The sequence below is a fragment of the Neodiprion pinetum genome, chromosome 3 (assembly GCF_021155775.2).
Source record: "Neodiprion pinetum isolate iyNeoPine1 chromosome 3, iyNeoPine1.2, whole genome shotgun sequence".
Classification (NCBI taxonomy): Eukaryota; Metazoa; Arthropoda; class Insecta; order Hymenoptera; family Diprionidae; genus Neodiprion; species Neodiprion pinetum.
This window is the reverse complement of record NC_060234.1, coordinates 27667474-27695186: the sequence shown is the minus strand read 5'-3', so window position 1 is coordinate 27695186 and position 27713 is coordinate 27667474. Positions and strand designations below refer to the sequence as shown.

The 27713-nt window shown below is 39.2% G+C and overlaps 2 protein-coding genes across 10 annotated transcripts; both read right to left on the bottom strand.

The window, feature by feature from the left end:
- Window positions 1-949: 949 nt before the first annotated feature.
- Window positions 950-13276, bottom strand: LOC124213770 (fatty acid synthase-like). 3 transcript variants are annotated; one of them, XM_046615386.2, is made up of 16 exons: window positions 12897-13276; window positions 11101-11351; window positions 10642-10873; window positions 9826-10244; window positions 8966-9259; window positions 8524-8734; window positions 8160-8320; window positions 7685-8002; window positions 6745-7555; window positions 6074-6472; window positions 4030-5999; window positions 3041-3869; window positions 2358-2830; window positions 1999-2250; window positions 1452-1706; window positions 950-1197 (listed from the first exon to the last, which is right to left on the bottom strand). In XM_046615386.2, the coding sequence occupies exons 1-16, from the start codon at window positions 13060-13062 to the stop codon at window positions 1072-1074; spliced, it is 7167 nt and encodes a 2388-aa protein (XP_046471342.1). In that variant the 5' UTR covers window positions 13063-13276; the 3' UTR covers window positions 950-1071. The 3 variants fall into 3 exon arrangements, with proteins under 3 accessions (XP_046471342.1, XP_046471343.1, XP_046471344.1); XM_046615387.2 differs by lacking the exon at window positions 12897-13276 and adding an exon at window positions 12334-12554; XM_046615388.2 differs by lacking the exon at window positions 12897-13276 and adding an exon at window positions 11816-12017.
- Window positions 13277-13407: 131 nt separating this feature from the next.
- On the bottom strand, window positions 13408-26995 carry LOC124213768 (fatty acid synthase-like). 7 transcript variants are annotated; one of them, XM_046615380.2, is made up of 17 exons: window positions 26680-26995; window positions 26304-26554; window positions 25882-26113; window positions 24723-25141; window positions 24208-24501; window positions 23600-23810; window positions 23283-23443; window positions 22816-23133; window positions 21860-22670; window positions 21361-21759; window positions 19287-21256; window positions 17197-18028; window positions 16617-17089; window positions 16269-16523; window positions 15863-16117; window positions 15513-15701; window positions 13408-13798 (listed from the first exon to the last, which is right to left on the bottom strand). In XM_046615380.2, exons 1-16 carry the CDS (start codon window positions 26861-26863, stop codon window positions 15561-15563), a joined length of 7206 nt encoding a protein of 2401 aa, XP_046471336.1. In that variant the 5' UTR covers window positions 26864-26995; the 3' UTR covers window positions 13408-13798; window positions 15513-15560. The 7 variants fall into 7 exon arrangements, with proteins under 7 accessions (XP_046471336.1, XP_068990361.1, XP_046471337.1 ...); XM_069134260.1 differs by lacking the exon at window positions 13408-13798 and adding an exon at window positions 13907-13929; XM_046615381.2 differs by lacking the exon at window positions 13408-13798 and adding an exon at window positions 13941-14570.
- Between the last annotated feature and the right edge of the window lie 718 nt (window positions 26996-27713).

Sequence of the window (27713 nt, the reverse complement as noted above, 5' to 3'; positions counted from 1 at the left end):
GGAAGCACATTTGAAATCTGTACGCTAACGAATAAATCCTTAAAAAGCGTTGCGGTATGCAGAACCAGCGCAGTTTGTAAACATGTCCTAACTGGAGTAGTTCTTCAAAAATCTCTAATAAACTGGTTTGAAATCTTTTCTTGAACGGAGCAGTTCGTCGTCAACCTTCGACCAGAGTACTTTACAAAATCTTTCAAAATCTTGACGAATCAATTAACTCCAAATAAATTCCATACCTCTAATATGTACTATCGAATAGTGTTATTGTTCATAACAATATCCAAACATTACAATTTCAATTTAGTCAAACTTGAACAAATCTAATAATTGTGTTTAGTTTATATTGTCAGCTAACCTAATTAACAAGCTTCAACGTGAGTGGATCAACGTGGCAAATTTATTAAACTGTCTCCGCATCCATTTTAGTATATTTACTCGCGCTCATTTGGGATTGGTGAATTTCGATTGTACTAGAGGCGTTGAGTTGTTTATCTAAATCTCTTTGCTTAATTGACCGACGCCTGTTTGGCATTGGTACATTATCCTTCTCTCTTTTGAAAATCCTCCCGCAAAAACCCTCAGTTGCTGTAACCAGAGCAATCGCTTGAAAATAGCATCAATTTATACCATAAACTGTCATCATCGAGCACGCAGAGCCACCTATAACCTGAATCGTCAAGATCAACTAACAGTAAGTGACAACTTTTGTTTCAAAACCTCATCTTCTCTCAATACATGTTCTACCAAGAAGAAGAAAACTTCGCGTTCATATCAGGTAAGCCGTGTTCAAGAACTTTGCCTCAGTACGAGCGTCAAATTATTGTGGCAAGTCGATTCTTCCGCGAATAAATATTAGTCAGAGTCAATCCAGCTCATAACACATACATTTATACCATATTCATACATTCAATTGATACAAGGTTGTAGATGCAAATAGTCAATGTAACTCTTAGACTTAGATAAACTCTTTTATTCGATTAAATTATCCTGACTTTTTCATAGTGCGCAAAGTTACATGTCGTGCTGTTATGTAGAGATGGTTTTCGAGATATACGCAGTTTTTTATACCCCTCACTTTGAACCAGGTATAACATTTAGGGCGAGTTCCTCGTTAATTGCCGCCGCACAAATATCGTCATTCAGCATCGTGATGTGATCTCCTTCCGCATAGTATATTTTCATCTTATTTTGCGTAAGCTGCGAAACAGAGGTAATTCAATTTTAAAGAACCTTCCAGCGTAATTATTTATATTGTGATTTGATGCAATCATGCTATTCTGAGAAATAAACTTCCGAAGCCAATTCACACCAATCACTATCCGTACGGTTTTTAATTTGTACTGATGAATGTGATTTTTACTTATAATTGGTGCTCAAGGTACAACAATATCGTACCTCGGCTCGTATAGCATTTGCGTTAATTATTCCCAAGTATTGAAACGAAAACTTACGCGTTTCAGACCATAGTCTTCTGTATCGAACAAAATGCTTGAAGCTCTAGTTCTGACTAAGGTTACCGGAGACTTGATTGGTAGTAGGTTTGAACAGTCATAGTCCAGGAGGGCCTTTATGCGACGATAAATACCTAAGCACAAGGTGTTTTGATCCTCCGGTGTAAAATTCAATAAATTATTTTTTGGCATATTTCTTGTGAACGCTGCTATTTTCTCCTCCCAGTCACGGCAGCTAAATAACTCAGTGGTAAGCTGAAACAGCGAAATGTTAATTCTTATTGTTGCGCACAAATCCGTAGACAAAATTTTCAATTTATCCTAAAATTCACGTATAAAGATATGAGCGACTGACCCCAAAATATGGCAATCAATTGATGCATATCAACATATGGCAACGTGTAAATGAATGTATGTGCGTAGTACAAGTACTGCGAGTAATTAATATTATTCAGGAACAATTCATCTTTGTTGACGTCTCGTTTGAGATATTCATTAACTTTATAGAAATTGATTGGCAATAATTATCATAACGAAGCCCGTTCACCTTTGAAACTGCGAATGATGCCACCGCATCCATAATCTTCAAAAACACGAAAGTTTGCAGCTCGTCTTCAGACTTTGTCGTCAAGGATGACAAGAATGTTTTGACGTAGTCAGGTGAGCCGTCGAGCATCACAAGGCGACCAGTGAAACCCTCATTTTCCAAACGTCTTGCAAGCTCGATAGACACTATACTTCCATAGGAATACCCAACTAATAGAAACTTCTTGCGGTCCATGCTTCGTGCTTTGACATACTACAGTGGATTATGAGATATAATTTTTAAGTGCATGATACAATTAGTTAACAGTATTATAGCCGTAATTTGTTAAAAGATTGAAAGATTACGTGAATTGCTCTTACGGGAATCAAATAGTCGGCCATCTCATCTATCGATGTTGTGTTCAGGGAAGATGGTCCGTATTGTAAACAGGCGGTGTTTGCCGATTTCAGTTTGCCAGCTATTGCCTTAAATATCGTACATGCACCTTCGATTCCTGGTAATATGAAGACTTGTCTTGCATCCTCAGCTGTAGTCATCAGAGGCACACAAACATTTTTCGACATCCCCTCAACTGTTAAAATATTAAGGAGTTGGAATATGCTGGCAGAATCGTCTAGTTGCTGCGGTGACTTTTTCCGATTTCCATATTTTTTGCTGTCTCGCTGAGACATATCTTGGAGTTTCGCAAAATTCAGATGACGGATTTCCGATGTGGTCAAGAAAATATTGAATTCATGCTCCAATGTATATTTGATTTCAACTGCCATTATAGAGTCCATTCCTAGTTCTGGCAATGGTGTATGTACACACATGCTATTCATGTTCTTGAGTCCTATATAGATAAAGAATTATGTACACTTTAGGAAGGAAGAATACTGTCAACTTTGATAACGAACACACGTTTTCAAGTTTAGGATGATTCGCATTAAACGTGCAGAAAAATTTTCCAACAAATTGAACGTATGAGTAGTTATTGCAAATGAATTTTTTTTGTAGCTTTTACTGAAAGTCAAACTACGAAATTGAAATCCTGTTTCTGTACCCATTATATTTGCGATCGCATCGACAATATGTTCAGCTCCGTTAGTAAGAGCCGTTTTCTTAGCAACCACCATACTGGATACTATTGGGCTCTTTTGTTGTAAGAAGCCGTCAAGCTCTTGCAGACAAGAATCAATTCTCTGTGGTAGAGTACCGCCAGTAACTAATTCTTTATAATTTTCACCCATTTCTGCGGCTATTCCGACGTCACCGATCGCTCCCCATTGAATGGCTAATCCTGGTAAGTTCTCTGCTGATCTTCTCTCGCATATTCTTTCCATGATCGAATTGGCCATTGCGTAGTTCGTTTGTCCTGCAGTACCTCTGCCACAAGAAACCGATGAAAACACTACAAATTGTTTCAGTTGCGGGCATAACGTCCTTGATAATTTATCCAACTGCTCTGTGGCCCTAGCTTTAGCTACGAAAGGTTCCTTGAATGACTCCACCGTTTGATTTTCGAAAAGAGCATCCTTCAATACTACAGCCAAGTTGAAGATAGCGTGAACTGGTCCAAGTGCTGTCGCTTTTTTTAAAATGGCCTCACAATCCTCGGGAATTGAGGCATCCTTTCCTACTACAACGACAATTTTGACTCCGTAGTTTTTCCAAATGTGAAAGCGCATTCGTTGATACCCAGTACCGATTCCTTTTCGGGACGTGAGGACTAATTTTTTGGCTCCACGAAGTACGAGCCAATCTGCAAGCTCTAGACCAAAGCAACCAAGGCCACCAAGAATAAGATAGCTGCCATTTTCGGAACAGTTGTATCGGGGAAGTGCAAGAGGAAGACGTGTTCCATCATCATCATCACCAGTTTTGACAACTACCTGAAAACGAAATTCTATCTATAGTATATTGTAATTATGCCTACGATGTTATTTATTGATAGCCGCGTACGAGAAATTACTTCCAAAACGATCGGCGGTGCATATTAAAAAGCACATTTTACCAGAGTAACTGTAACGGTAGGTATAGTTAACTATCAACCTTGCCAATGTATTTTCCAGCTGACATATACCGGAATGCTGCTTCAATTTGGTCCATCAGAAATACAGTACGAACAAGCGGCTTAACGGCACCAGTTTTGATTCCGTCATCAACCATTGCCACAAGTTTCTTTTTCGTTTCAGAGGAGGCAGTGAATATTTTATCGAGAAGAATTCCATGAAAACTGATGCCCTTTAGAAAAGCTTCCATGCCAAGCGGATTGTTTGCTGCAAGGTCAAATTTTCCAATCTCCAAAAATCGTCCGCCCGGTGCCAAGCAACGAACAGATGCTTGTAACTTTTCCTCAGCCAAGGAATTTAATACAATGTCCACGCCTCCTCCACGAGTTTTACGAAGAATCAGTTGCTCGAAACTTGTATCTCGAGAATTCCCAACGTGATCGTCGTCGATTTGTGGGAATTGTTTTCTGATGAACACTCGTTTTTCTGGTGTGCCCACGGTTGTGAAGACTTCGCAACCTTCATGAAGCGCTAAAGTTATCGCTGCCTGTCCAACGCCACCGGTTCCGGCGTGTATCAACACTTTGTCTCCTTTCTTCATCTTACCACTCAACATGAGCGCGTAATAGGCCGTTCCATAAGCAACAGGCACTGTAGCTGCGTCTTCTAACGTCCAGCTATCCGGTACCGACCAAAGAAGATCCCGGTCACAGACACACAAATTTGACATAGCCCCAGTCTCGATCATTCCCATAACTGCGCGACCGTTTAAATCTCGTCCGGAGAATTCGAATCCAATTGCAGATTCTTGCGATTGTCTCGTTTTTTCGGCCACTTCGACGGCTAATTTTCCGGTAACCAGCATAATGTCACGGAAGTTTATCGACGAATAATGTATCTTGACGATGTCCCTGTGTTGTGCATTGGGTTGAATTCTACCTTCAATCCATTTAATTGTGCTCAAATTACCATGTGTATGTTGGTTTACTTCAGCATGGTAAACGGGTTTCAACGCCAATGGTTTCAGCGACAGAAACCGATAAGATCCCCACAGGTTTCCAGGGCGTAGAACGTTGAATGTCAATCCCAATTTCAGTTGCTGTGAGTACAATGGATTATCCAAAGAGAATTTGGGAGCCCGCAGATCCTGGATCAATAGCCCTCTTATAACTTCACCACCAGGTTCTCTTAGCAGACAAGTTAGCAATCCCATGAGACCACTCTCAAAATCGCCTTCGCTTAAAATAAGTATTTGCTTTTGGGTACGTTGTTTCGTTTCGCTTGCTACCTTCAGAGCAGCCTGCAGCGTAGTGAGCCATGTGAATTCATCATTCCTGATCTTGATAACGGTAGTTAATTCAAATGTTTGTACTCTTTTACGCAACAAAATTACAAGTTCGTCAGAGGTGCGTTTCTCGAGAATGACGTCAGTGATTTCGCTCATTGTATTTCGAATACTATCAACGTTTGTTTTCAGTGGCTCTCTAACCAGAATGAAGCCTCCAGGTCTCGTGGCTGTTTGTATTTTTTCCACCATTTCGGCTCTCTTGCTTGTGAACAGTCCATTGATGATAATTAAAAGAGCATCGAATTCAGTTGATAATTTCTGTGACTCGATGATTTTAATACCGGAGAGTGAGGCGTCATCTGAAAATTTATTGAGGGGCGTAATGATATTTAAATCCATTTGTATAAAGGGCATATCGCGTAAAACTTCTTGAATCACAGGAGATGCTAAGTCCCCATGGGATATATTATCCACATTATTTATCAGTTCAACTGTTTTCACTTTGTTACTGAAGTTATTTTCAATTGCTATTTGCAGAGCGATTTTTATTAAAACTGTCAGTTCCATCTTGGCTCCATCGCGGTACGCTATAAACGTATGTTCTTCTATAACGGGGTCCCCAACTGGTTTTCTGCGAGGTATGCTGGTGGATCCTATGCCGCGTATTTCAATTCCACCAGACACAATAGCGTCCAAATCCTTGTAGTACTGCACCAAGAATTCTAGAAAAAAGAAACGTTAGATCTCTAATTATTTAGAAACGCTTTAGAAAATTCTTTTCAAGTGTGATTCCTACCTTTATTAGCATCCGGCATTGTATCAAGGTGACGTAAATGTGTTTTACAGTCAATCACTAATTTCCGAATGCTGATTGGAAGAACGAATCTCCGGTTGTTGACTCCAATAAATTTTAGTTGCATCATGTTATCCAGAAAAGCTACCCAATTATTTGCCCACGTTATACGGCCTTTGGTTCCTCCCAGAGATGCTTCTTTTAAGCCCTGGAACAATCCTGTTTGCTCGTAACCTCTAAGGTTAAACTCCTTGTAAATATCTTTGCTCGTTAGACATAGTTCCTCTGCGATATTGGGTAACAAATTAGTCTTGATGCGTTCTTGAGCCGGGTGTGGAACGACACGAATGAATCCGGTTGTGACGTTAGTACCACCTTCGGTAACTTCAAACGCGTTCGATCCTAAGACGAGACAAGCCGTAATAGTATATTGTGTAACAAAGAGGCAAACTCGGTCTTTTCTTTTAACATTGGGGGCAAATTGTACATGACCAGCAGGGACTGCGTGCGACGAAGCTTACCATAATAAAATTAATCAAGACTATTTGGCTGCATCTGAGCTGCCACCTAGAAATATCCTGATTAATTTGACTTGGTTAATGAATTAGAATTGGGAGATATGATATTTTGTCATCGATTCAACGACGCTATGAAACATGTTTCAATAATCTTACCTCTTTGGATCATGATTTCCAGCTTAACGCCATGTTCTTTTGAAATCGTAGTCGCTCGGTGGAACTTCACATTTTCAAAAACTACCGAGATTTCCGTGTATTTCTTTGCTTCCATCATCGCCAGAGTTTGCCAAATTAATATTAAGTAGCCAGTTCCTGGTATCAAGTGTCTTCCATCAACGACGTGCCCTAACAGCCATCCAAATTCCTCACTGCCGAAGTCGATGTCAATAACTCTTCGTCCTGTTTTAAGTTTTTCTTCTTTCGGCACACGAGCGACATACCAGTCTTCTGAGTGCTCCCAACGTATCAATGGAGAAATCATCGGAGTTCCCCGACTGACTGGATACTGAATATCGGGGTACAAATTGGATAACTGAGGAGATAATCCGATTTCATACATTCTTCCGATAGCGCTAAGAAAATCTTTCACGTCGATACCATTTTCGTATTTAAGTAAACTAATGTTGGTAACAAGCTGATTCCCACAATCTCGCAAAGAGACTTCCAGAAAATTAACCGGTGCTATTTCAATGGTGATTGCATTATTCGGCAAGAAACAGGATACATCTTCAACGGTAGCGGGCTCGAGAAGTTTACTTGTATGGTATATGTCTGTGAAATGCCAAACTGAAGTACTTTTTGATTTTCTACTTGCATCAGGGGCAGACAACCATTTCTGCCTGCGAGGTTTCGGGTCTGGAATTACTTTTTGAACATAATCTAACAATTGCAGGCCTGCTCTTTCCGTAGTACAGCTTTGAGAGAAAATGTTGCTGCGAAGTAGGTTTCCAACCAAGATATTCCCAGCCTGGAAAAATGAAAGTGATTTTCAACTATGTAAACGTATGTGATTGTTTTACCATAATAAAAATCTGAAGTACAAATTCACAATCAGATCTGTATCAACGTATAAGTTATCCAGGCTTCCGTAGCTCACCTGTAATTTTTCTGCAAATTTTCTCATAGAGTCCTCTGGCCCGCTAATTATTGAGCTTTCAGGACCATTACGGCAAACGATGTTTATATCAGGTGGACACAAGCTCGACAATTTCACGGTATCAATCCCTACAACTGCCGTGGTTCCATAAACCGTATAATTTTCCGCCATAATTAAACCTTCAAAATATGCTGCTAAGACCGCCTGTTCCGCGGTCAAGCAGCCATCAGCGTAGGCGCAGCCTAACTCTCCAAATAGATATCCAGTAACTTTGTCTGGTACGATACCGATAGATGACAATACGTCTACGAAGCCAATCTGTGAATCAACAAAGACATATATATATATATATATAAATAATATATATATAAATGCTTGACAACGAGATTGCAAGTAAAATCTATTGATGAGTAGTAGCAAGTAGTACCACTGTTCCACCGTTAGTTTATTCACAAACGTTCATTAATCATTTTACCTGTATTGTAGTAATACCAACACGTGACCTGATAATGTTATCGAATGATTTCGGATCCTTGTTAGTCAAAATACTGACAATGTCCACACCATGAGGTTTGAGAACTTTGTCACACTTTCGAACTGTCTTGGCAAATGCTGGGATCATCAGCAAATTTTCACCTGTCGAACGTAAAAAAATTCTAAGAAAATCTGCTCGTATTACTGTTTTTTTTAGTACCAAAAGTATTTGTGAACAATGGTAAAATTGTGAAAATAATGAGTCATCCCAGGACAATTGTGCTTTTGATTAATCTATCAAGTGATTTGCTATCAGCGTATTTATCACATTTATCAAATTTAGTCAGTGGTCTGTTCATACTTACCGATCCCAATCCACTGAGATCCCATTCCAGAGAATACAAACCATATCGGCCGTTTCTCACTTGAGTAATACTGCACACTTCGTTTGATGTTTTCCGATATACCTCGTGGTGGCAATACGGTATATCCACGGTAAAAATGTCCTGGAATCTCTTCAGTGAATATATTATGAAATAGGTTAACGTACTCCACGTCCACTGGTCTGATTCCAAGCTATAATAATGCCATGTTTGTGCATTGAATCCAGTGATCTAACGTACTTAGAATAAGTCAAGATTTTTTCCAATTATGGTAATAACCTCGTCGATAATTATAATGGTCATTTTAGTTCCAGTGATATTTTTTCACAGATTCACTTCTGACGGAATCTTGCTTGTCAAGAGAACTCAAGGTCAAGAATTTGTAATGATCAGGTATCGTATGAATAGTTGCAACCGTACATACGTCGTCCAACAAAGTTGTAACAGCTTCCTCGGTGCATCCAGATACGACAACGAGTCTTGGCATATCGTCATTAGGTACACCATTATTGACCTTCTCTTCCGGATTTGATTTCAGCAAAACGTGTGCGTTACAACCTCCAAAACCAAAAGAGCTTACACCAACGTAACCACCGTTCCATGGCGTTGGTTCGGTAATTACTTGGATGCGACCAGTTGTTAAAGCTTTGATATCTTCACGAGGACGATTATAATGTATATTTGGTGGAATGATTCCACTCTCCATTGCAATTATAACCTTATTAAATTAAATTTCGTTAATAACGATCATTTCTTTAATGATAAATAAGGAGCTATGAGGGTCACTAATGAAATTAGTTACGTGTTAGAATCTGGACGTCTTATATATAAATTCACACATATACGTGTGGTGTTAGTGACGCGTGCGGCTGCAAAAACTTTCAGTAGTTCAGTATCCGTTTTGCAAGTAACATCAATTATCGGAGTGACGACTCAAAATTAACACGTAGCCATCGATATAGAGTTTCAATTATTCGTTTCTGTTTATTATATCTACGAACCCTGTTAGGAAAGTTCATCAATCCTCTAACGCCAGTTATAACATTGAACGAGATCCATAAGGACTGACGACTCAAACTTAACGGGATAAACATTTATTTTTAACACATGCCGCCTCGAACAGAGACAAGAGTTACATTTAATTATTGTTAATTCAATCTCCCGTCAATATGTTCTCAAGTAATGATTGGCATAGCATTAATGAAATAACGGAAATAATCTAAAACATCGTCTACAGATCTTTGAATACTTCATCTAGTAGGAGAATCTCTGACTACGACATACCTTAGCGATGGAACAAAGACCACTGTCTGGTTCTGAATGACCCAAGTTTGATTTAACTGAGCCAATTCTAAGCGGGGTGTTTCGTCCTGGGCAGAATACCTTCTCCACTGCACTAACTTCCACAGGATCACCTACTTTGGTTCCAGTACCATGTGCCTCTAAGAAAGCCAGATCAGATGGCGAAACTTTGCACTCTTCGTAACATTGTTCCAATAAGATACGTTGCATTCTAATCGACGGATAGGTAATGCCCTCTTCCTTGTAACCGTCGCAATTTGTTTTTACGTGAACAACCTGCGCGTAGATACGTTTGGCATCCTTCGATTTCTGAAGATAAATCGTGGACACCGCTTCACTACGACAGTATCCGTTTCCCTCAGCGTCGAATACTTTGCACCTTCCATCAGGGGAAAGCGTTCCTGACGAGGGATTATGGGAAATAAGAAAAGTTGTTTCTGCGATCACTAGTAACACGCCAACATTAGTATGTGTTGAGGAGACTTCTCAGTGTATTGCAATAGAAAATATTTACGTGTACGTTACAAATCAACATGATTTGAATAAATATGTTGTGTCATACCGAATAAAATCAATTCGAACATGCAGGAACATATTCGTTTCACGCAACTTTGTTGAAAATTGAAATATCATGTTAACCGAGAAGGCGTGAACTTTTACTGAAGTGTCACGTTTAAAACTTCTTTCAATTAAAGAACCAGTCCCTTTACTACAACAACTGGCTTCTATTTTCACAATAGCTTATACAGTTATATGTGTATATTAACTATTTTAACGTCTAGGAATAATCATTTGTACCAAGAAGAAAATACTGTTGAGTCACAAATGGATGAAGACACAAATGACATCCTCCAACGATCGCAGCATCACATTGTCCAGTTCTAATTGCTTTATACGCATGGTCTAAAGCGAAAAGACTAGAACTGCACGCACTGTCTACGGCATAGCTAGGTCCTTTAAATCCAAACCAAAGAGAGATCCGATTGGCCATCATGGAGCGACTGCAACCCAGTAGACCTAACCCATTTACCTAGGTAGAGACAGAGCTCTTCTAAGTAGTGGTCATAACTCATTGAACAATAGTAATTCTAGTTGTAAGGAAATGTTATTGCTCATACTTTATTGAACTTTAATAAAAAATGCTAACCCGATAGTTGGAAATATTTTCTAGTATATTTCGATTGTAGTTTGTTTAAAATATATTCATGTGAATTTTGGTCACGTTGATAATCTGCAAGTATTATTTATTATTCTTACCGGTGAATCCGAGTAGACCCATGTTATCTCTGTATCACTGTAGCAGCTACCAATGAAGACTCCGGTGTTAGTGCCACGAAGTTTCCCAGGATGAACGCCAGCATCAATAATAGCTTCGTAAGTATGTTCCAATAACATTCTCGCCATAGGATCCATAGAATGGGCTTCTTTAAAGTGCACGCCGAAGAATCGAGCATCAAATTTTTCAATATTGTTTATCTTCCCAGCTCGTCGTGGGATATCTGGATGATCTGAATACCATAAAATCATTTAGATGAGTTCCAGTCGAGTTAAGCGATGACATTACTACTAGCAAGATTATATCGGTGTTTCGTTCATAATTTGCTCTAGAATGTTGAATTATGAATTGGATAAAGTAATACCTCGAAGTTACGTCACGGGTCGTTCCGACATTGACCGTGTAAGTTGAAAAAAACATTAATCGGGAAGCACGTTTTATACATCTGCATAAGGCACATGTGTAATAAATACTCACCAGAGATAATTATATACCTCACAGAAAAACTCTAAGGAAGAAGCTATAGTAAATACTGTTTATTTTTTTAATACAAAATAATACGTAAATTATGGACATAGGAGAAGTGTGGGAGGTAGTGGGCGGCGGGAGGGGGGGGGGGGTGCCCAATGACGTAACTGCAAGTTGGAGTAAATCGCGGTATTACTGTAGGGGAAGGGAGGGCAAGATGGAAATTACCTGTAAAACGAAACCACGTGACATGACGCTTGAGTCGCTACGCACATAGATGCACGCGAATATCTTTTATTTATGAACGAAGTTCAATTCGGCTGACGTCATTAGCGAAGTTTGCATGTGTTTAGTCTTTTTGCGGTGGATTTTTCGAAAACATTGAATTTTTGCAATGTCATTGTTTGTACGAGGTAAGTAATGTTACTGTTTTTTTTCTAGAGTAAGTACCTCCTAAGGATACATAGTATGAATTGATATATAACCAAAAAAATTAAACTATGTTTGAAGCGTCGATATTATTATTGGCAATGGGCATGTCGGCAAGATGGAAAATTGAATTTTAGGGCAAGATGAAATCGTATTATAGGTTCTTGAACTGAAGAAACAATGTAAAGGGCGATGGATAAAGCTAAAATCACAACAATATACTGATAAGACGATGACGTGTTGCAACATCCGGAGCAGCACTCGCAGGATGACGTGTTTTGTCTATTTTACGGCGAACAACATGTGAAATCACTTACAGACTGGGTATGGGCTGGGTACAGTGTTCATTGTGTTGTCGTTAGGGACATGTGCTGTGTGCCGATACAGAAGACGGTTGTTTCGTTTGTGCCAATTACAAAATGTAGAGTGATCCTATACATTCCATCTTACCCGTACAAGCTTTCCATTTTGCAAGTTGAGGGCAGGATGGAATTCTTCATGTCTTCGCTTCATAAGTCGTAAAAGATTTTACACTTTATATTAATTATTATTAATTATATGATTATGTAGGTGTGTCCCTCTCAAGCTGATTAAAATAAAGATCAATCTTATGTTGTTCTATTTTCTTTACATCATAAAGTTAGACCTTCCATCTAGCCCTCCCTTCCCCTGTACGATTGCTTACAGTAGATGGGTGAGTGGAATAACAAGAACGCATCAATCTTATGATCAGAATTTTATGAAAGTCTTATGAATTCACCAAACTAGTACATTGATTGCGTCAAAGATGAAGATATTAACCCGCTGCTTAATTTTATGATACTGTTTCAGATGCCACTAAGCAACCACACTTCGTGTGTGATGAATTTTGATCATTAACCTGTATTCCAACGGCGATCATCATCGGTGATAAGGTCCACCTTGTTCATAAGATTTTCTCGAAATTGCGTTAAATTATTGGACTTTGGAAATCTGCCAGCAATTCCCGATATCACCACCGCGTCACCTTGCTCGTTTTCCATTTTCCTTGGCATATTACTGCGCATATAATACAGTAAACTACTTGCGTTATTGTCACAAATGTTTCGGAGACTGCGATTCGACTACTCTCAACTGGACACAGTTGTCTTTTTATATTAACAGCGAGAGACCGTGGTGCGTTACATAATGTGCACCACACGAATGTTAGAAAAAAATGTTAGTTAAATTAAGCTGCTTTTCCTGAATGCAGGTGAATTCATCACTGTCAAGGAAAATTGTCATTAACCGGCGCATACAGCTGATTCTCATTTGTATGGAAATATTCTTGTTTATGGCATTGTCTGGATGCAGAAATAGAGCAGAATTAATGCAAAGGTGTTAAGGTCACTCGACTGCGGCTTCAACACGGATTAGAAATAAAATGAATAGAAGTTTTATTTTATTGCGCTACCTGACCTCTGGGATACGATTATACTATGAATACTCTTTGAAATATGGATACCACGTCGTTTTTCACGCTCAACAAACACATTTGTATGACAACAATGACGGAAAATTGGTGATGACAAAGTACAATGAATGAAATTTTTTCCACATTTATCCTTCGTCAGGTAGAATATGGGATACTAGATTCTAGATTCGAATATTAGACTTCTGGAAATTCTATATTCCTTTTTTTTTTGTATTTCCGCGCACGTGGCGAGGATCTTCCAGGCCGGAAGGTTGTTTGTATTCTTCTTTAGTGTATTGCTACGTCATTTGCACCTGAAGACTACAGCACGTGTATCGAAAATCCACAGTCTAAACAAGAAAATTAAATCTTGTTAGCCTCGTTCAATTGAGGTTAGTTATTATTTTGCAATTCCCCGATAGAAACAGTGTTCGGTCTTAATACCCACGTATGTTCTGAAGAACCGTTAACCCGCCATTATCTGAAATTGCAGACGATGACGAGAGAAAGAAACGAAATCAGTGATATCAAATTCATCGTTATAGTAATATGAAAATATCAAATGAGGAAAATAAGGGGAAAATATTGATTTTTCCAGCATCTATCCTTATAACTCACAGCACTCGGTCTCTTAAGTACTCACCCTTCGTAGTCTTATTCGTACTTTGTGGTAAAATTCCATAGATTGTTTAGTCAACCTTTATTTAAGGGAAATCTTTACCTCGAATTGTTTGAAACTGACTAGTTTGAGGAAAATACATTTATGCATGGATCTATCTATTCCTGCTCGCTTGAAACCGTATTTTTTCATGCAACAAGCTATGTAACTTATGGATGCGTATTCTTCTCTCATTAAGCACAGCATTCACGCGATGGAATACTTTATTTGATTACATTCAGTACTGTGTTGCGTGGGACATTTTCTCAAAAGGTTAGAACAATTCTCTTCCTACAAATTAAAGAGCAATTTCCACGTGTGTAACAAATTGTGTGACGTTCTCCGAGTCTTATTGCATGTGGAGGTCTTCTTTACTTTTCGCAGGTTTTTTCAAACATATTTCTATTTTCTTTATTTTCTTTGATTGCATACGAATTTTGCCATTGGGTTGAGGTGTTCCATGCCTGATTAAAAATTACAAGTAAATATTCTAATAAATGTATTTTGTGAATATATATGCAATATTCAAAAAAATGCAATGCAATTCGCAATTTTCTAAATACCAAGTCAACCAAAAGAGATTTAAAAATATCGAATTGTTTGATTATATTCTTAAGCAACACGGACGTTGAAGAAATCAATATAAAAGTCCTTGAAAAAATATAGACCATGCAGAGAAAAGACAAGCTTAACGAATATATGAAACAACGTAACAAACAGAATACATGACATACGAATTTAACAATAATATCGGAGAGACAATTTTATCAAAATATTTGGATAGTTTGTTACGACCATCCTTACCTTCTCATAAATTATTCTTGTGATTCTAACATCGTTGTTAAGCTCATTATGAATCAATACTTTTGACATGGTAGAAACTTACTGATCGTAGAATTCGGGAATCATTCGATGCCCGAATGCGTCATGATATTATTCCTGTTAAGTTGCTCATACTATGCTGTACAACTCGAGCACAATGTGTAGTGAACTAATTTGTTTCTCTGCGGTTGTTGATTGGGAATAAAACGTGTAAGTAATTATCATACGTATCCGTTTAACGACTTTTTGTTCCACTGCTTTGAAATTAGAAAATACCATGCACATTTTGTTCTGTATTAATTCGGATGAGTTTTCCACAAATGAATCTAATAAAATTGAAAAGAGATCTGTTTTATTGGTCTTAAAGACTACAGCTATTAGTTTACATTCAAACAAATTAATTGCGCCAGATATCTCAATGAGAAAGGTTCATTGCTTGGTTGCGTTCGGTACTCGATTTGTTTCGCATATTTAACGAGACCACTATTGTTTGGAAATCACTATGTAACGTATTGGTCATTATTCACGTACAATTCAGATGCTCAAGTATGTTACAGAATTCGTAATCATGGCGTCAAACTTACAACCACTGTATTCATAGACATGTGTTCCAAGCGAACGAAGTCTTGATTCTATTGTAGAGCCTCATTTGACTCGCATATGGCGTTATCTTTGAAGCAATTTACATCAATAGCGTGTGCACAAATGTCATCGTTCAACATCGTGACATGGTCACCAGCCGCATAGCATACTTCAACTTTCTTGCAAGTGATCTGCAAGTAGGACAACGATAAGTTTTTAGAAGTTTCTCCCGCTATTGGTAAATCTGCACATTTCATCACAGAAATGGTTCAACGATAAGTTAAATACACTGCACTGGTACTCTTGCCAAAATTGTACAACTTACGAGAACACAGTTGTGAAATAAACTCACCGATCCCAGCCCGTAATCTTCGGATATTGTACGAACGGACTGAATCTGAGGTCTGATTAAGGTTATTGGTATATTAAGGCATGGCAATACTGAAAAGTTGTAATTCAAGATAGCTTTGATACGATTGTAGAAAGATGAGCACATGGCCTGTTGCTCTTCTACCGTGAATTTCAAATTTTTATCCGCAGGTACATTATTTGTGAACGCTGTCAACTTTTCTTCCCAGGTAATGCACTTTTGTAAATCTACCGCTAGCTGTAAATAGAAAATTATGATTGCAATATGCGATATATCTTGCCAGACGGCAGCGATGTTTATTATTATTTTCATCGAAAATCAAACAGTTGCATATAACGATTCGCTTACGAAGCAATAAAGTCGATTAATAGTAAAACCTTGGCGATACCTTTGCCCTAATGGATGGACTGATCGCATCCATCAATTCCAGTAACAAAATAGATTGTAACTCCGCCTCATTATCTAAGATTAGGTGTTGATTACACAGTGCCTTCATGTGGTCAGGTGAACCATCGATCAATACGAGACGACCGCTGAGGCCTTCGGACTCCAAACGTCTAGCAAGCTCAATGGCCACTAATGTTCCAAAAGAGTATCCAGCGATCACAAAGTTGTGGCTACCCTTATACCTTGCTTGAAAATGCTGAAAGTTTTCATAGGTATTTAATACAGGGTGACACTTGTTCAAACTCCATACGCTGATTCATTTGTGTGAAATCTTACGGAGGTCACTTACAGGCATTAAATAGTCCGCCAAGCTCTCAATAGACGTCAAATTCGAAGAATTCAATCCGAGCTGCAAACATGTTGTTCGTGATTTTAATTTAACAGCCAACGATTGTAGTACAGGGTACGTTCCTTCAATTCCTGGTATGATGAAGACTTCTTCTCCTTCTTTTCCGTTTGTTACTAGTGGCACACAGACATTTCTGTTCAGTTCAACGGTGCCCAGATTTTGGATAAGTATTTGCATGCCTGTCAAGATCTCATCGGTTTTGGACTCTGACCCTTTATCTTCCTCGCTTCCCTTCACCTTTTTCAAAGACATTTCCTGCAATTTTGCAAAATTGAGACCACGAATGTCCGCCGCGTTCAGAAATACTTCAAATTCACGTTCTAACGTCTGTTTAATTTCAACTGCCATCATTGAATCCATCCCAAGTTCAGCCAACGGTGTTTGCAGACTAACTGTTTTGAGGTCTTTGAGTCCTGTAAAAAATGATTGGTCAAAAATTTGACCGTGTATTTGGTTGTTGACGGAAAAAGTTTTTTATAATCGAAGGCACAATATCATAGCTAAGAAAAAAATCTCATACCCATTATTTCTACGACTGTGGCAAGAATGTCTGCCTTAGCGCCACCAGACTTTTTCTCAGCAACTACCATACTCGACACTACTGGAGAATCTTGATTCAAAAAACCATCGAGTTCTTGCAGACAAGACAATATTCTTTGTTGCAGGGTACCGCTGATAATAATTTCCTTGTTATCTTCCTGCATTTCAGCAACGAGTCCGACATCACCGACGGCTCCCCATTGTACGGCCAAGCCAGGCAACTTCTCTGCTACTCGGTTTTCGCATATTCTTTCCATAATGGAGTTGGCCATTCCGTAGTTCGTTTGACCCGCATTACCTCTGCCGCAAGATACCGATGAAAATACCACGAATTGCCTGAGTTGCGGGCACAAAGTTCTCGATAATTGATCCATCTGCCTTGTAGCCCAAGCCTTGACTCTGAAAGATTCTTCGAATGATTCCACTGTCTGATTTTCGTAAAGGGCGTCTTTAAGTACAACAGCCAAGTTGAAAATTGCGTGAACCGGTCCAAGTGACGCTGCTTCTTTCAAAATAGCTTCGCATCCCTCGTGTGTCGAGGCATCTTTTCCCACTAAGATGACGACCTTTACTCCGTACTTTTGCCAAAGGTTAATTCTCATACGTTGATATCCAGAACTGACTCCTTTTCGAGATGTGAAGACGAGTTTCTTTGCTCCACGAAGTACGAGCCAATCGGCTAGCTCAAGGCCGAAACCACCCAGACCACCAAGAATCAGATAACTGCCATCATCCGAGCAGTAGTAACGAGGAAGAGCCAGAGGTAGAAGAGACTGAGATCCTTCGTCTTGGTCACGAATTTTGATTATCACCTAGAAGAATATCTAATGGTGAACTTCCTATCTTGCTTCGTAATTACAATTACATTGAAGATTTTGAAAGCGCCATAAGACTTTTATATAAATTCTAGAACAGTATCCTACACACTCTCCAGATCATCAATAATTCTTATACGATTTTACACTTTTTTATGGTAAATCCGCAACTTTTTTCATCCAATTCGAATCCAGATCCATTTATGAAAAATTATCACTAAAGCGTGCGGAGGTCGTGCAAATTATCTCATTCAAAGTGAAATTAGTGTTAATTATTACGAGCTCGAGTAGAATCGTATGCGATTGAGCAAAATTTGCATAAGTTCATACGGACTTTGAAATCCGCGAACTCTACACGAAAATTTTAATCAGGTAAGTGAAATAAGTGTTTCAGTACAGACTTTTTTTTTATCAAAATTAAGACAACGAAGCTTATTGAACGGTACATATAAAATTGAACTACATTTTTCAGATTCAGGTTTTAGAAGTAATCACCATTCATGACTAAAATCTGTCGAACTATGTTAGAAGTCTCGGATAATTTTTCCTTAAATTTCGAATGACTTGGTGCAAACAACGCAATCTTATTGCGTAATCTCAAAATTGTATGTCACCGTGTGAAATTTGATTTAAGTCGTATGAATTTCAGTGAACCGTTGCTTAATTCAATCGAAGTCGAGTTTCATCAAGTAGCGGACCTCAAGTGCCGTAACTACGGAACGCTAGTCCTGGAGGTCGAAATCCACAAGGTAAAGGACCTGGACAGCCAAAACTACGGAGCGCTTGTCCTGGAGGTCGAGTTTCACCAGGTAGTGGACCTGAAGCGTAGGAACTACGGAGCGCTCGTCCTGGAAGACGAGTTTCACCAGGTAGCGGACCCGAAGCGCGGGATCCGGGAGGTTGAAAACCCGGTACTCGAAATTTGCGGAGCGCGACTCTCATCCGTCCGCTCTACTGCGCGGTTGTTTCCCGACTGAGGAATTCGGCTAGCTGATTTTGAATTGGTGACGTCACTTTCTGAACATCCGACATCCAAACTATGGTTTCGAACTTTGATACTATGTATGATGCTGTATGATGTACGATGAATGATATGATATGATGTATAATGTATGATATGATATAATGTATGATGTATGATATGATATTATGCACATAATTGTGTTTTAGTGAGGCTTGATTGTTTAAAGCAAAAACTGATCATTTCTAATGGCACTAGATTCTTTGAACTAATATAAAAAAGTAATTAACAGACCTTGCCAATATGTTTTCCGCCTGCCATATATCTAAGCGCTGTCTCAACCTGGTTCATTGGAAACACGGTCCGGACGAGTGGTTTTACAGCGCCATCCTTCATGCCCTCAGTCAGCATGGCCCATATTATCTTTTTCTCATCGGGACAACCATTAAATAAATTATCCAAGAGGATTCCATGAAAACTAATACCCTTTAGAAAAGCTTCCATGCCAAGAGGATTGTTGGCCGCAAGATCAAATTTTCCGATTTCCAGAAATCTTCCGCCTGTTGCTAAACAACGAACGGACGCTTGTAACTTTTCCTCTGCTAAAGAATTTAGTACGATATCCACTCCTTGTCCTTGCGTTTTCCGCAAAACCAATTGCTCGAAACTTGTGTCTCGTGAATTCCCAATATGTTCGTCATCGATTTGCGGGAACTGGTTTTTGATAAATTCTCGTTTTCTTGGCGTACCGACAGTTGTGAAAACTTCACAGCCCTTGTGAAGTGCCAGCGCTATGGCTGCCTGTCCGACCCCACCACTTCCGGCGTGTATCAACACCTTATCCGTCTTTTCCATCTTACCGCTTAACATGAGCGCATGGTAGGCTGTTGCATAAACAACTGGAACCGTAGCTGCATCTTCCAAACTCCAGTTATCTGGAATGGGCCAAAGAAGGTCTTTGTCGCACACACACAGATTTGCGAAAGCTCCAGCTTCAGTCAATCCCATAACGGCGCGACCGTTTATATCTCTTCCGGAAAATTCCAATCCATATACGTGGTCTTGTAACATCCTTTCGCTAGTGAGAACCTCAGGTGCTAGTTTCCCAGTGAGTAGCATAACATCGCGAAAGTTTATCGACGAATAATGCACTTGGACGATGTCCGTGTTTTGGTTACTGGGCTGAATCATACCTTCGATCCATTGGACTGAGCGTAAATCGCCACGCGTAGTCTGGCTGAGGCTGGCGTGATAGACGGGTTTTGATATCAACGGTTCCATGGGGAAAAACCGATAAGACCCCCACAGTTCCCCAGGGCGCAGAACATTCAGGGCTAAACCCAAATCCAATTGTTCGGAATAGAATGAATTTTCTAGAGAGAATTCCGGAGCTTCCAAGTCTTGAATTAACAAACCTTGAATGATTTTACCACCTGGTTCTCTTCGCAAACAATTGACTAATCCCATAAGTCCACTCTGCAAATCTCCCTCGCTGACAAGTAGTATTCGTTCAGAGGTACGACCAGCCCTTTTGTTTTCTACCTTCAACGCAGCCTGTAGCTTTTCAAGCCAGGTGAATTCATCACTGCTGACTCTGACAACGGTAGTGAATCCTGTCCGCTGTTCTTTTTTACGAAGTAAAATCATCAGTTTACTTGATGTACATTTCTCTAGAATGACGTGGAAGTGTTCATGCACCGTATTTCGAATAACGCCAATATTACTGTCTAGCGACTCTCTAGCCAGCATAAAGCTTCCATCTCTCATTGCTGTATGAATTTGTTTCAGCATTTTTGGACTTCTACCTGAAAGAAGTCCGTGGGTGACAATGAGAGCAGCATTTAGTTCAGTGGACAATTTTTTTGGGCAAGAAATTTTGATATCCGAAGTTAAGGCATCATCAGAAAACTTGTGCAGTGGTGCGAAGACGTTCAAGTCCGCTTGAAGTAAAGGTAAGTTATTTAAAACTTTTTGTATCAAAGGCGATATCAAATTTTCAGCAGATACGTTATAAACGTCATCTATCAGTTCGACTGTTTTTATTTTGATACCAAAATGGTTTTCAAGAGCTATCTGTGTAGCGATGCAAGTAATCACTTCCATTTCCGTCTTAGCTCGGTCGCGATGCGCTACAAACGCATGTTTTTCGACAACAGGATCTGCGGCTGGCCTTCTGCGAGCTATGGCACTGGCCCTTAGTCCTCGTATTTCTATTCCACCAGATACAATGATGTCCAAATCTTTGTAAGCCTCTACTGTGAATTCTAAGAAAAAAGTAAACAAAAATCGTCATTTGGGGATAATAATTCGATAAAATGATTGCGAAAAATATTCTCAACACGCTTCTTATCGGAAGTATAAGTCCTACCTTTGTTGTCTTCAGGCATTGAATTCAGATGTTGTATATGCATCTTTGTGTCTATTACTAGTTTTTGAATACCCGTAGGAACGACTAGTCCTCGGGTGTCAATTGAAAGGATTTGCATTTGGAGCATGTTGTCCATAAAAGCTGCCCAGTTCTTGTGCCAGGCTATCCGACCCCTGTTTTCTTTTAAGGATGCTCCAGTGAGACTCCGACACATTCCTGAATACTGATAGCCTCTGAGGCGCAACTCCTTGTAGATATCTCTACTAGTTAGATGAAACTTTTCCTCTTTCATCACAAGAACATCAGTTTTGACGCATTCTTGATGTGGGTTTGAAACTACTCGAATAAAGCCAGTCACAACACTGGTATCACCTTCGGAAACTTCAAATCTGCCTGACCCTATGTGTAGATAAACCTGTGTTATTACATGTTTCGATATTTGTGAATGACATCTATTTTTTACATGCAACGACTACTGCTACGCAAGAATCAATCTGACCTTTGTGAATCATCAGTTGCAGCCTAATGGCACTATCTTTTGGGATTGTAGTAGCTCGGTGAAATCTTACGTTTTCAAAAACTACCGAGACTTTCATATACTGATCTCCTTGCATCATTGCCACAGTTTGCCAAATTAGTGCTAGGTAGCCAGTTGCAGGAACCAAGTTTCTTCCATCGATAACGTGTCCTGACATCCACTCAAACTCCTCATCAGCCAGGTTGACGTCAATAATTCTGTTCCCAGTTTTGAGTCTGTCTTGTTTCTGCAAACGAACTACGTACCAGTCTTCCGAGTGTTGCCAACGTATCAGTGGAGAAATCATGGGAGTTCCTCGACTAACTGGATATTGAACATCGGGATATAATTCACTCAATTTGGGAGATAATCCAATTTCGTACATTTTTCCAATAGCATCAAGTAAGACGTCAACGTTATCAACATTTTCACGGTTCGTTAAAGCGATATGCGTCAATTTGTCACTTGAGGATCCAAGTAAAGCGGCTTGAAGCAGATTATGTGGTGCTATGTCAATGGTTACCGCATTCTTCGGTAAGATATGGGATATTCCTTCAATCGAAGTACGAGTAAACAAATTGCTTGTGTAGAACTCAGCCGAAAATAAGCAGTTTGAACTGTCTTTCGGGTTACTCTGTGCGATGGTGTTAATCAGCCATTTCTGGCTACGAGGTTTTGGGTCCGGAATGATCTTTCTCAAATGAGCTAATAATTTTCGGCGCACTGCTTCCACTTCACTAGTTTGGTATATCGTGCTGCTGCGAGCTTCGCCTCTGACACAAATGTTATCAGCCTGTAACGAAATGACGATTACTAAAATAACCATCTTCCTTATGTCTTTAATTATTTCACTGATTAACAGATACTATTCACTGAGAATGAGAGTCTTAGTCTGTGATGTGGATAATTTTAGAGTTTCACAAGATATTGTAATTTACCCGTAATTTCGCAATGAATTTCGTCACCGAGTCGTTGGGTCCACTGATTATAGAATTTTTTGAACCATTAGAGCAATCGATATGTACATCAGGTGGACAAATATTCCGCAGTTTTATGGCATTCAGTTTCACAACTGCCAGGCTTTGACAAACTGCTCCAGATTCTGCCAAGACCAAACCACCAAAGTATGCTGCTAAGATTGTCTGTTCCGCGGTCAGACAACCATCAGCGTACGCACAGCCTAACTCTCCCGCTAGGTGGCTAGTAAGATGATCTGGTATAACTCCTATCGATGACAGTACGTCTAATAGACCAATCTATAAATGAATGGAAGCACACACTCATAAACAAAGCCAAGTGATTAAATATTGCAATCAACGTAACAATGTCATGATTGAATATTACTGAAGGTGTCACGATCTTTCTGCTTTGTCGATTTAAACATGGCTCATCAAAACTACTATACCTGGATTGCTGCAGTGCCAACACGCGAGTTAATAATATTATCAAACGTTTTTGGATCTTTGTTGGTCAAAATCCGCATAATATCAACACCATGAGGCTTGAGAGTGGCGTCACACTTTCGGATGGCCGCCGCAAATACCGGAATTTTCATCCAACTTTCACCTGTTCAATGCAACCATAAATAAATCAGCATGCATTCTTATATAATTTGTTCTGGTACTAAAATTATCATAAATTTGAATCCCTGAACGAGAAGCATGTCGGCTAATTGATTGATCTGTCGGTTACGCGAGAATCACAAAAAAATATTGCACTTACCGATCCCAACCCATTCACATCCCATTCCAGAGAACACGAACCATATCGGTGACTTTTCACCAGAGTAATATCGCACATCTCGCATGTTGTTCTGTGCTATGCCACGGGCTGGCAGTATAGTATGACCTCGGTATAAATGACCAGAAATCTTTTCGGCATGTATGTTGTGAAAGAGACCGATATATTCCACATCCACTGATCTGCTTTCAAGCTATAATCATTCACGCTAGGCATTTGTAGTCACTGTGCAAGGCTGAACTGCTTTTAAATATTCCCTTTGCGGAAGGATAAATTTACTAGTATAAATTGAAACTGCTAACTGAAATGCCGGAGTCTTTTATAATCAAATTAATATTATAGTTACGAAATAATGTATAGTATCGACGAATAAGAATACTTAGAACGGTGTTCCGAATCGCATATCTTGATAAAACGTTGGTTCATGTGGCCCATGAATTCTTCTAGACGCAGTATTACGATAAAAGATGGAAAAAGAATGAAAATATGATGTACTCGCAAGTAAATACGGTTCAATATGCGGTATAAATCTATGTATCACCTCAATCAGCAATGTTCTATAGGATATAGATAGTTTCATTAGTACATACATCATTCAACAAAGTTGTAACAGCTTTTTCCGTCCGTCCAGATACAACAACGAGTCTCGGCATGTCGTCATTGGGTGCACCATTATTGACCTTCTCTTTCGGATTTGATTTCAGCAAAACGTGTGCGTTTCCACCACCAAAGCCAAAAGAGTTTATACCAACGTAACCGCCCTTCCATGGCGTCGGTTCGGTTATAACTTGGATGCGACCAGTCATCAATGCTTCGATTTCTTCGCGGGGACGATTATAATTTATATTTGGCGGGATGATTCCACTCTCCATCGCAAGGATAACCTTTTAATAAGAATTTATCTCTTATTATTAGACATTGAGCAATACGTAGTAGCTGATAATAAAAGTTTTGAAAGTGTATTGATTTATCTGGTGAAAAACGATGATACTTTAGTGTATCTTGAAATGGATCGATGTATGTTTAACATACTGGACATCTTGGAATTTTCAAATTTTACATAGAAACACATTAGTGAACGATTCATCCTTTGAGTACCATATACCTTGGCGACAGAACAAAGGCCACTTGCTGGTTCGGAGTGCCCCACATTAGACTTGATAGAACCAATTTGAAGTGGAGTGGTCCGTCCAGGGCAGAATACCTTCTCAATAGCGTTTACTTCGGCAGGGTCTCCTACTTTGGTTCCAGTACCGTGCGCTTCTAAGAAAGCCAAATTGGATGGTGAAATCTTGCATTCTTCATAAAATTGTTCGAGAAGAACACGCTGCATTCTGCTTGACGGAAAAGTAATTCCTTCTTCCTTGTAACCGTCACAATTTGTTTTTGTATAAACAACATGTGCATAAATTCGTCTTGCGTCCTTCGATTTCTGAAGATAAATTGTACATACCGCTTCACTACGACAGTAGCCGTTTCCCTCATTATCGAATGACTTGCACCTGCCATCGGCGGAAAGTACGCCTGATAAAGAAATGTACGTAGTTGAAGAATACGTATTTTATCATCGATGAAGTATCGTTACTTCGCAATCCTGACGAATAGCTAAAAATAATTAATCTGCGTCTCTACTGTGCCAAGAACAGTTTGACCGCAGGATTGTATTATATACATAGTCACAAATACAAAGGAAAAATATTTCATCAGGCAGTAAGATTTCTCTCTCTCTTTCTGATTCGGCTATAAGGAATCAAACCGTTCAAACAGTAACTACAAGAAAATGTATTTATGATTGCTTCTTGTTAGAAATTTGTGCAAAAAGGCCCCAAAGTGTCTGACGGTCTTATTTTGTCTAAGAATGCGCGAGTACGGTATAATTCCTCAGAGAAGAAATATGAAGATTTACAATCTTGTGCATTCATTATCGGTATGACTATAATGCTTGAAAACATTTCATCTTATGTTCATTAACATTTGTCACGTGTATATTTGTAATATATCTGGGTTTATTTTTTGGCAACTGCCTCATTTCTGATATTTTCACCCGTAGCAATCTTGTTGTGGATCGACAATTACAAACGTTGTCAATTTGTATTGATATATTTGTAGTCTGCTCTTTTTTTCGAATTCCAGAATAATTTTCACTGGACAGATTCCATTGATGAAATTTGATTTTCATATTTTTTATGTGACCGTCTTGATTTATATTTTTGAATGGAAAGACGCATGAATACATGTCATTCATATTAACCACAAATTCATACCAAGGAGAAAAAACTGCTGTGATAAATGTGGATGTAGGCACAAATGACATCCAACAACAATGGCATCTTGACATTCTCCAGTTCTAATTGCTCTGTACGCATGATCCATGGCAAACAAACTAGAACTGCACGCGGTGTCCACAGTGTAGCTCGGCCCTGTACATCCCAACCAATGAGAGATTCGATTCGCCATCATGGCACGACAGCAACCCGGTATACCCAATCCGTTTGCCTAAACAGTCGCAGAGATCTTCTAAGCAAGAGTATAAGTAACTCATTGGGCATACAACATTTAATGTTATATATGAGGGTAGGGGAATAGGAATCCTGTGGAGTACGTCTATTCAACTAGTATCAATGGGGCTCCAGGAAGACATTAATTTTCATGAACTTTATAATCGAACATTGAATAATGCTCTGACCTGCAAATCTGTATACAGCCATGATTTTTCTGATTCGCTGTAGCAGGCACCGACGAAGACTCCCGTATTAGTTCCCCGAAGTTGGCCAGGATTGACACCAGCATCGATGATAGCTTCGTAAGTATGTTCTAATATCATTCTTGCTGCAGGATCCATAGTGTGAGCTTCTTTGAAGTGCACTTCAAAAAATTCGGCATCGAACTGTTCAATATTGTTCACTTTCCCAGTTCGTTGAGGAATATCTGGATTATCTGCAGCCGTCCGTACAATTAATGATATGAGTTTCAGTCATCAATATAAACTATCGTATGTCGAATAAGAACCCGAAAATTGACTTATCGATTGCATTGTCAAGCTCCATATTGGATTCACCTACCCGATTTCCAACGACGATCATCATCGGTGATAAGGTCTACCTTGTTGAGAAGATTTTCTCGAAAAATTGTCAAGTTATCCGACTCTGGAAATCTCCCGGCAATTCCAGATATCACCACCTCGTCACCCGGTTTTGGGAATGCCAATCCTTCACCACAGGTGACGTGTGTATTTTTTTCTGACATGTTAGGCTCCTGTACGGCGAGAAGTGCCTTTGTCAAGGGTGTCTCAGAAACTTAAATACAATGATGGCCAGCCCGGCGACGCATGTGTTTTTATAACGAAAAATGGTGCACCCCACCAACTTCAATGACTTGTGATGCGTGAATTTAATGTAATATTAATCATGTTTACGACTGGATGCACTTGTTGCGCACTGCGTGCGATTTCCTGCCTTTTGACGATAGCAAATCCTGATAAATTAAAGAAATTGGAGTCATTGTGCATCAAGTGTGGTCAGTTGAAAACGCTTTAAGTCTACCGAAAACTTTCAACGCATTTTGATTCTTTTGCCTCTCGACTTTTTTCATTTCTCATTATCTATTCACGAAATAGAAACTATTTTTTTTGAGTACATATTTAAATAAATAAATTCTGATTCTATACATAGAATAATAACCAAAATCTTCATTTATTACCCATAAAGTTTGCTTTTGTCTTTTTCACGATGATAAATAATCACCTGTCAACACGAATTTTGAGTCTTGTTTCTATAAAAGCTACTTTATCTAATAAATCAATTTTTTCCTTTATTAATTGCGTGGAAGAAATCGAAATTTTACATCTTGAGCCCAGACTCGAAATTCGTGTTAACCGGTGTGATATGGCACGCAATAGAACTAACTATATTTATAATTCAGGAAGGGAAGTTAGGAAACGACCACATTTGTATCGAAAATCAGCTGATAAAATTTCGTAGAGCCTTGACCTCGTTGTAAGTCGTGACCCGTGTACGACGTCATTCGCTGTACATATCAGTAAAACGTTTCTGAGATCTCGATATAAGTGATTATATACTTTTCAGATCATGTGAAC